Consider the following 10,370-nt stretch of genomic DNA (forward strand, 5'->3'; position numbering starts at 1 on the left):
AAAGTCCAATTATTTATACCATATCTTGTCGCACCGGTACAAGAACCGTATATAGCGAGATAATGTCTCCAATTTTTCATTTTATTTAATGAGGCATTCAAAGTGTATCTCCCGTGGATTCGGCAGTGGGAAGAAAGAATTATTTTTAGGGAAGGTGGGAAGAAGATAATAGTGTCTACGTACATTGTATACCTGAGATGAATATAGAAAAATATAAAAGATATTAGGATATGGTCTCAGGAAAGAGATCACAATCCAAAATGCTTCGTTATACAACCGAAGTGATCGAAACTAATAATGTCAACACCTTCCTGGGGGGAGGTTACCACTGCTTTAGCTGTATTGCAAAGAGACGGCTGTCGGGAATGGTGTGCATCGATCTATGCATACAGAGAGAAGTGAATAGTGAAGTTTGCAAATATTTAAAGGAAATTCTCATAATTTGTCATGCACCCTCTTTAAGCAAAAAAGCCGCAAAATTTTTGCTATTTTATTTATTCTTTTCCTTCGTTTTAGTTTCCTTTTGATTTTTCATTTCCCTGCTCGTCTGGTGATATATATTCATTCAGTGGGTACTGCTGTCAGTATTGATAAAAATCACATTTTCCATTTGAATAGAATTTTATGAATTCGTGCATAAAATTATTTCTCTCTTTGGATTTGAAATACATGCATACACACATTTATACACATAAACACGCATACACATATCCCAATCTCTTAGCCACACAGTTTCAATGAACATTTCTTTCATGGATGACAACAGCGGCGGAGAAATAAAATGAGCTACAAAATGTTGTGGAATTTTCTTATTACTGGTATATACAACATAGGTATATGTATATATATATATATATGTAGCTGTAGCTTTCATATAGCAATGCATATAAGCGTAAGTATATATGTATTTATATTTTCTATAGATATTAGTGGGAATGTTGTAAAACAAGAATGTGTTGTTGTAAAATAAAAATTACAAAATTTCTTTCAATTTTTGACATATTGTATAAATATAACGGAAAAATTATTTTTAGATTTTATTTAACTGATAACTTACTGAGGTGTAAGTAATTTTTATTTGTTATAGATTTACACATGAGAACATAATTTTATAGAGAGGAATTTGAAATTAGAATACCAGTCAATAAAATTAACGTTGAAAACTTTACTTGTTAAGTAAGGAATTTTAAAGAAAATATTTCAATTACGACGTAAACGTTAGGGATTACATTAAAATCAAATCATGCAACAGTTAGTAATCATTCGATTTTAATCGATTACAACTACAACAAAATAGATAAGAAGTACGGCATGATTTAGGATTGTTTGCTAACAAAACGCTTCTCTTCTCCATCCAATAATTATTGGAAATCGTGTGCAGCGCTGCAGAATAGCTGTTCTGTGAAATAATCTACAAGAATATTGTTTTTTCTATACTGCCCAAGTTTTGTGGGTCGCTCTTTCGTCTGAGCCTTAAAATTGCTAGGGTATTACGATGCCTTAACCATAACTTTTTGTAACATATCTCATACATTTGTTTCAAAAACCCAGTCTTTCAGCTTAAGTTGAGATTAGTAAATAGCTATATATACTAACTTTTGCTTATGTTAGTTTATTAATAAGTTTTTCCAAGTCTTCCCATTTGCTTTCGAGCGAACATTATTCGGAGATTTAACAATTTACAAGTAGATAGTCTTTATGGGATAGCATTATTATTTCAGCCAACCAAGATTTAAATCTACTTTATGGGGTTAATTTGTCAACCTCAGAAGCTCTCCTCCAAGTAACACAATAATTTTCAAACTAAAGAAACGCATCGAAAAATGTCTGTAAATTAAATGCTATATATATATATATGTATGATATTGAACGAAGCTATTTTGTGTCCTATTTTTGGATATCTAAAGATCTAAATAACAGGTAAAGGGAAGAACCGCGTCGTAAAAGCGCAAAGACAAACTCACTATTTGAGGACAGTCGAATATCGTATATAAAGAAATGAAGAATATATTTAAACAAATTTTTTTAAGTGAACATATGACGTTGTGATCGTGAGATCGTTTTCTATAGTTCGTTTTCATAGTTTTTTTAACTTTGTATCTAGTTTAGTATTTGAAAATAACTAAATCACAATCCCTCACAATCCCGTTGCCACTTATGGAGACAAAATTCGAAATTTTTTGTGCACCGACTCATTTTTGTCTTTTAGTAAATGAGTGGAGCAAGCGTAGTATCCCAATCCACGCAAAGTTTGAATGTTAAAAATGTATCAGGAAATGTATCAGGATTTGACATCAAAAATCGACAGTACTTCCATGCATACTACTCGCCTGATAATCCTAATCTCGTTATCCCTCTCTATTTAGAAGCTCAACCCAAGACCGATAAGAAAAGCACTAAAACTGGAATAACTTCTCAATTAACTTTTCTCTTGGCTTCCACAGAAAACTGAGAAGCAATTGAGGCGAAATTTTTGTGGACGAAACTCTCTGCTTTGCTTTTACATCATTTAAGCACATCATCTAGCAGTTTTCCTATCTTTTCACAGTTTTCTACTTCGACACTTCAATTGACGACCTTGGGAATCTCTCTAGCTTGCAATTCTCTAGCAATTAAAATAGCATTATTACGACTCTTCGATTCTAGGCTAATTTAGGCAACCAAGCCAACTGGCGAACTAAACGAGCTACTCTGACTTCTATCTATGATAATTGCTCTAACCCACTCGAATAACAATTATTTCATTTTCAATCTCAATCGTTACACCATTAATGTCAACTTTATCCAATTAACAGACATTTACCTTATTTCCATGAATACATGTACAGCGAAATTGTTAAATTAAGCATTAAGTTTAAATCAAATAAAAGGAAAAAAGCGAAAGTAACATTACATAAAAAAAAAATATATATATATATATATATATAAAAAAAATGCAAACATTAAAACAATCTAAACAAAAACAGCAAGAGACCAAAAGAAATTAATCGCATTATCGCCCAAAATACACCAACAGATGACATCCGAGAAACATAATATAAATAAAATAACAGAAAATAAGAAGGGATTAGTAAAAAACCATCCCACCCCTAAATAATGTTTTTTTTTTGAAAATAAAAACAATTTTACGGTAAAGTTAAAAAATTACAAATACTCAGCAAAAGGCAAAAAGGATACAAAAATTGCAATGACATGACCGTTTTTCTCTCCGCAAAAACTATGGCTCAGCATTCAACTTCAACAACAGATTGTGGTGGTTTGATCAGATGATGTGAATTATGTGACATTGATTTGTTTTGATTAAAAACTCACGCACACGCAGTTATGTCATATATGTGAAATTAACCCTCTCCACGAAAGAAAGGCGAACGGCCACATGTGGTTCATTCATGTTGTTGATGCGCTTACATTTTTACGACATCATGAATTCTTTTTTTTTTAATTAACTAAGTAAAAAAGTTTTTATGTTCTCTTTTTCGTTTTTTTTTTTTGGTGGAAAACGTTCAAGTTTTTTTTTCCATCTCTCTAGCTATCCTCCATGTCAATTATATAAGAGAGACAAAAAATTTGTTGTCTACTTACCAGGGTCTGATGTATCTAGGACAGGTGGTTGTTGAGATAAAGGGCCAGGTGTACTACCAGCGCCCGGCGATCTAGCGTCATCGTTCATGGCACCGCCATATGATAATGATGAACTAGGAGGCCGCTGTAAACGAGATAATAAAAAGAAAAACCAATCGTTACACAATAGCCAAACAAAAATTAAGAAGTGTTGATAATTATAATAAAAATTAAAAAAAAAATTGTTGTTAGTGTAAGTAGTTTTAATACAAAAAAAAAAAAAAAAGAGAGACAATATACAGGGAGTTTTTGAAAGCCTTTCATTCTTATCATTGCATAGATACTACTACGCTTTCTAATTTTATAGATATATGCTCAAGAGTTCAGTGTCCGATAAACCTTTAGTAGATAAAAATTTTTAAGAATTTCAATAGATTTTTAACTTTGCTTCCGCCTGTTTTCTGAGGGGTTTAGTGGTTTTGTGGCGGTGGAGGTGAGCAGATGGAGATGTCGTACAAGTTGAAAAAAGCAGTTTACGGATCAAGTCCTCCTCGTAAGGAAGGCTTTTATTTTCTGCTTTCGCTCGACTAAATTTGCGGCCGGGGCTAATCGTATACTCTCACATACTCTCTCTGATGGGACTACTATTAGTGAGTGATTTCATTAAAGACAGACAACTTGAAGAAGTATCTTATCCATAGCAAAAATCTGCAGCCATAATTGAGTATAACTTTTATAAGCAAAAGCAAACGAAATGAGATAAATAAATATAAAAATCTTTAGCATAATAACAAAATAGCCGACGGCTCGAGATATTGATAATAAGCGCACACTTTATTGAAATATCTCAACTTAAAACTAATAATTTTATTGTCAGGCATGGGCGTGTCAATATCCCGCGTATTTGTATTTTAAAAAAATTGTCGTTTAAAGTTTTCGCTTACTGTACGCTAAGATTAGCGAAAGAGCATTTGATGCATTTGCTGTCTTGAGACAATTTGCAAGCAATGGTGAAAAGTTAAGAGAATGTAAAGTGAAAAAACTCATATCGCTCAGAATTATTCATAGCTTAAGGGCTTATGCAGAGAGCTCTAAGGAGTTCTGCAAATGAAAGCACTAAGCACATAAGCTCCGTAGGAGAGTTAATGGATCGAAAGGTTCCCATCGCCCATTTAATTAATATGTTTTGTATTTGTACCGAGTTTTCTTCGGCGCTAAGATAATCAGAGCATTCGAAGAATTTAATTATAAATAAAAATTAATTTTGCATAATATCCTAAATATGCATACATACATATATTATTATTATTATTATTATTTTTATTATTTATTTATTAGAGCTGAATTAAGCTTCTAAGTAAATGACGGATATAGGAAATTATTTCCGGTTAATGAAAAATTATAAGCACCAATTAAAAGATTGTAAATGTTCAAAGAAATACATTAACAGATCGTTACAATATATTTTGTTTTGTTGTTTTTTGTTTTTTTTTTTTCTTACATTTAATTGTTTATTTGTTTAGATTTTTAATAACGAAGTTCTAAAGGTCAACATGATAATAATAATCCATATGATCGTTTCAGAGTTTTATGATCACTTGTAACTATTTTATGATGCTTTTAAAAACTAATTAACAATGAAGTGAAAATTTCAAATTAATTTTTTTTTTTCTTGTATTTTGTTGTGATGCTATGGTGATAACTACAAAGCAATAGAAAAAACAAATAAAAGAAAAAAACAAGAAAAAAAAAAAAAACACAAAAAGAAAATTCAAAGAGGTTTTAAACAAGCGAAGCAATTGAAATAAGAAAGTTGAAAAAAAGTTTTTATTAGCAAAAAACACTGAAACAAAAACGCCGAATACTTCATCTTCTTCGTATGCATGCATATAATATAATCTCCAAAACATATGCATCAGGTGAACAATTGTAAAGTAAGGGCAGACGAGCTATTTGTGGGGCCAAACGGGGGAACGCATTTAAAGGCATATACCGAGATATATAAGACTTTTGGAAAATGTCAAGTAGGTAGCTTAACGTTAACACGATTGTTTGATTCTCTTATTTTATTTATTTTTTATTTTTCATTTTTTTTTTTTTGTTTTGTTTTGTTTTTGTTTTCATGAGATTCATGGTGTATTTCATTTTAATAAAATTCACAGCACGCAACTACCGACAAACAGCTAAAAATACTTGAATAAATACTCAACTCATACGCTGTTATGGTACTTTGGAAAATTAAAAATCCGAGAAAAGAAAAAAAACACAAAAAAAAAAAAAAAGAAGCAATAATAAAAACCTCTAGCGAATATCAAAATGTAAACTTAAGATACTCTTGAACTTTAAATGAAACAGTGGTGGTGGTGGTGGTGATGGCGATGGCGATGGCAATAGTAGTAGCAGTAGTACAAAACAACACCAGTCAAGACATAGTAGTAGTAGTCGGTGTGCATGGCTGTGTCTTGTATTTAGTGTATTTGTTGTTAGCGAGTGAAGGTGTAGCGTAAATTAAAATGAGAAACATATCGCTAAAGAACTCCTGCCGTTTGGGTTCATTTTACAAGGATGTGAACCTACAGCACACAAACAACTGAAGTAAACGAAAGAAAGAAATCTTTAAAGAACAGAACAACAACAAAAATGAAAAAAAGAAAAAAAAAATAGAAAGAAAACAATAATAATAATAATAATAATAATAATCATAATAATAATAATAATTCTTTCTAAATTTGTCTATCCTTTCAGTCAGTTAGTTAGTTAGTTAGTTAGTTAGTTAGTTGCACTTGAACTCTCTCCTTCTCTCTCTCTCTCTCTCATAAGCATTATTAAGCATTATGAGTCAAGTTTATATTTAGCAAAATATTTATTTAATAATTCATATTTCCATACACATAATAATGCGTCCGTCTAGGTCTGATGCCTGATGATTTGATGTACACCATACATATATATATATATATGTACGTACGCGCTCTAGCTCTAACATTTTGTCATGCCATGTAATTAGTATGCAATTAACATTCGCAAAAAACACGGTTTAGTGTGTGTAAAGAGAAACTAATCGTAGGCATATTAATTTTCTTTCCTATACTTTATGTTGTCTATATATACAAAATGTCTGTCAAGAAGACCAAGAGGAATAGCTAATGTGCTTCTATTTATCTATCATTGTGTGTAAATACGATATATATATTCGTGTTTATATGCTTGTGTTTGTATTATATGTGCGCACATATGTACACATAAAACAATAATAATAAGAAAAAAATAAAAAAAAAATAAAAAAAAAAAATAAAAAAAAAAATAAAAAAAAAACAACAAACAAACACCATTTATAGTTAAAAAGTCTAGACAATTGTTGCTTTCCTTTTCAAGAGAGTTAGAGTTAGAAACGTTAATACATTACACAGCAATGAAAGGCAAAATGTAGAAAATCAGCAGAAATGTCAATTAGACATTCTGTAAAAAAAAAAACAAAAAAAAAAAAAGGAAAAAATTGATGACACTATGACATTTGGCGGCTTTACATAAAAAGCTACTTTTATAATAACTTTTTAAGTTTCTGGTTTCTTTTTTTTTCCAATTTTTTTAATAAACTTTTTTCATTTCTTTATCATACATATACACAAATACACACACATATATATATATATATATATATATATTTAAATGTATATGTACTTAGTAGTATAACCGTACAAATAATTGACATTCATTGTTGGTCTGTTGCTATTGTTATTGTTGCTTTAAAGGCCTACGTATATTTTGTATAATGTATTTTTAATTATATTAATTACACCTCTATTCAAAACGTGTCTACATTTGCATAAAATTGACAAAAAAAAAAAAAAAAGAAACAAAGAAAAAACGCTTTAAACCTGAAACATCAAACGAACCAAGAGACGAAATAACAAAAAAAATTTTGAAAAACATCTCTATAAATTTTATATACATATATATGTGTGTGTATGTATAATAAATTAAAAACAGAACATTTAATAAGAATCTTTTATCATTTAATAACCTTTAAATTGGCATACAATTTATTGCACTGACAATTCGCCCGATTTCGGTTTCAAAGATTATAATTAAGGAACAAGTAAAGACATTGCAGCATGGCACGACAAACCATTAAATACCCTACGCCATTCTGCAGTCGTCAATATGTCGATTTTTCAAAATAACGCTTCCACTTACCATAATGTTGTTCAAAAAAAAAACAAAACAAACCGACGGGCAGAGCAAGAGCGATCAGTATAATAAAAGTCATTCTGCGTGTTGCATACCGTCGCATAAACCTAACATGCTCTTGCACCACAAGTGGTGTATCATATAAAAACTTATTTATATATATTCTTGAATCAAAAAGTATCAGAGAAATAATTAATCAAATCGCGTTTAAATCTTTGCTTTCAGTAATATGTTAGCAGCGAAATCAACCGAGCGGAAATGTTTAAAGAAGTTCGCATTTGCAAAAATTAATTCGATTAAATCAATGTTTTCTTTTTATATCCGCCATCGAAAAATTTTCATTTGGCTAAAACTTCAGCTTCAGAGACCCGACGATAGCGTAAATACATTCTTGATCTTCAAGTATATGAGATAAAAACATTGAAAGTTCTTGCAGCGACTATAGCGAATAAAGGAAGCGTCTACAGTGCAGTATAAATTGAGAATACCTCTGCTTATTGGCTTGTTTGATAATGAAACAAAATCAGCCACACCCACTTAGTACTATAGTGTGACGAAACTTAATTTTGTGCCAGCTTTTTCAGATTCCATCATAGCCGAACATAATTTTCTTAATTTCTTTCTCGATTTTCTATTTCCCTTCTTCAAGTCCGAGGCGTGGTCAAAGAAAAGGTGTGGTTTATTTTTCTCGAAAAATATTTATTTGTTCATTAACATCAACTTCGTTCGTATCAGATACGAGATACTCGTAAGTAAATCAAGATAGATTTAATGGCATATGAAGAGCCGTTTAATTCTACTTTAAGTTCCAGTATAACTCAAGTTAACCCCTCCATGGAGTTCGCAGATTTCACTCTGTTTTTTTTAACTAAAACGTACCCAGGAAATTTTGCTCCACATTTTCGTTATAAAATAGTTTTGAACAACTTTTTGAGCAGCAAGAATACGAATCATAATATATTCGTGCTTGCTCGCCAATTTGCAAAATATTACACTTGACAAATTATAATCTATTGCGGATATGCCGGTCAAAAATTTGTAGCACACATTAATCAGCTTGAGTGGTCTGAGTTTCTATCTATAAAGGTGACTAGGAAATTACTTTTAACGAACCGATGGTCAAAATGCTCCTCTTCTTGAACTTATTAGCAGATAATTTATTTTTAAAAGCTGTGATCTTTTCTTTTTAGGAATGCTTAGGAACGGGTAGAAGAGAATTCAAATCCAAAAAAATAATATATATATACGTATAAGTATACATACATCCTTTAATTGATTCTCCCTGATATAAACTGTTTCTCATGACTTGAGTAATTTGATATCATTGATTTAATCAAATGCGAGATCCTGGGCCTAACACAACGGATGGCCAATTAACAAAATTACTTAAATATGCGAAAAATATGTATTTGCGTTTGGCATTTGCCGTAAACTCTCTAGAGTAAAGCAGCACAAAAATAAAAAACAAAAAAAAAAAAACAAAAGAAAAAGCAAACAGCTTCTGAAGTGTGTCTGGGTGTTAACTTCTGGCACAACAACAATAACAACAAGAACAACATAACAATATTTACAGCATACTTGAATTAAGCAACCAAAAATACAAACAAATTAACAAGTCTAACACAATGGAAAGCACTTAAAAGAGGGTGAATTATATATAACGTAAGCGAGCGAGCGAGCGCTTTGAGTGGGAGAAAAACGAAAGTAAAGGAAAACACACGCAAATACCCAAAGGACAACGCTTATACAGTGAATACATGCATACGTGCATGCATGCATGGATGCATGCATATATATATGTATGTGTTTGTGTGTGTGTGTGTGTTTGTGTGTTTGTTTATAACTATAACAAAAAGGTGTATAAAGTGAAGAGCACAGTGCAAATGACAACAAAACATCAAATAGAGAAATTATTTTCTTCCCACACATTGTTTTTTCTTTTCTTTTCCCTTGTTTTTTTGTTTTTTTTTTTTTTTTTAACTAACGGATAAAGGCGGCGATGGCGGCAGTTGATCTGACACCCTTAGGGAAAGTCCAGAAAAATAAGAAACAAAAAAAAAATGCATATACTTTTCATTGATAATAATTTGATTGTTTTGCTATTGAAAGTTAAGTTTATTCGGGGTGTTTGAAAATTGTTAGGTGTTTACTGTAACGTAGACACTATAATCATCAGTTTTACGAAAATAAGAAACGTGCTGTTATGCCACGATTTGATTATAGCCCAAGATATAATAATTACTTACAATGTTACTTAGAGCGATTGATTGAGTGAAATAGCGAGAGATAGGTGATAAGGGGGAGAAGAAGAGGTACTTGATTTTTCATGAAACTGTAATTTTGGTTTTTGTATAGAAAGTATGAGAAACGAATCGATAGCACATTAATGCTCAGAAGGGTTGTAAGCTTTAAAGTGTGCGTTAGAAGTGAAAACCGACTGGACTCTTAAGCCGGATTTATTAAAATGCTTGGAAAATTATTTTACTGTAACGGTCAAATATTCTCTGTAAGTATTTTAAAACAAATTGTGTGCACTTTGATAACATATATAATAGCATCCGGACTATTATTTTGAAGTATTTTTAATAGAGTTTTTCTTTTTTTTTTTTTTTTTTTTT

General features: G+C 30.9%; 1 protein-coding gene across 3 annotated transcripts in view; it reads right to left on the reverse strand.

Moving 5' to 3' along the window:
• The window catches only part of LOC119634798 (homeobox protein homothorax), a 289,120-nt gene that overhangs the window by 139,865 nt on the left and 138,885 nt on the right, over positions 1–10,370 (reverse strand). For all 3 annotated transcript variants that reach the window (XM_038029184.1, XM_038029183.1, XM_038029182.1), the window contains exon 7: positions 3,583–3,706. In XM_038029184.1, coding sequence (XP_037885112.1) covers positions 3,583–3,706 — 124 coding nt within the window. The remainder of the gene's footprint in view (positions 1–3,582; positions 3,707–10,370) is intronic.

This window comes from Glossina fuscipes, unplaced genomic scaffold, assembly GCF_014805625.2.
Source record: "Glossina fuscipes isolate IAEA_lab_2018 unplaced genomic scaffold, Yale_Gfus_2 3, whole genome shotgun sequence".
NCBI lineage: Eukaryota > Metazoa > Arthropoda > Insecta > Diptera > Glossinidae > Glossina > Glossina fuscipes.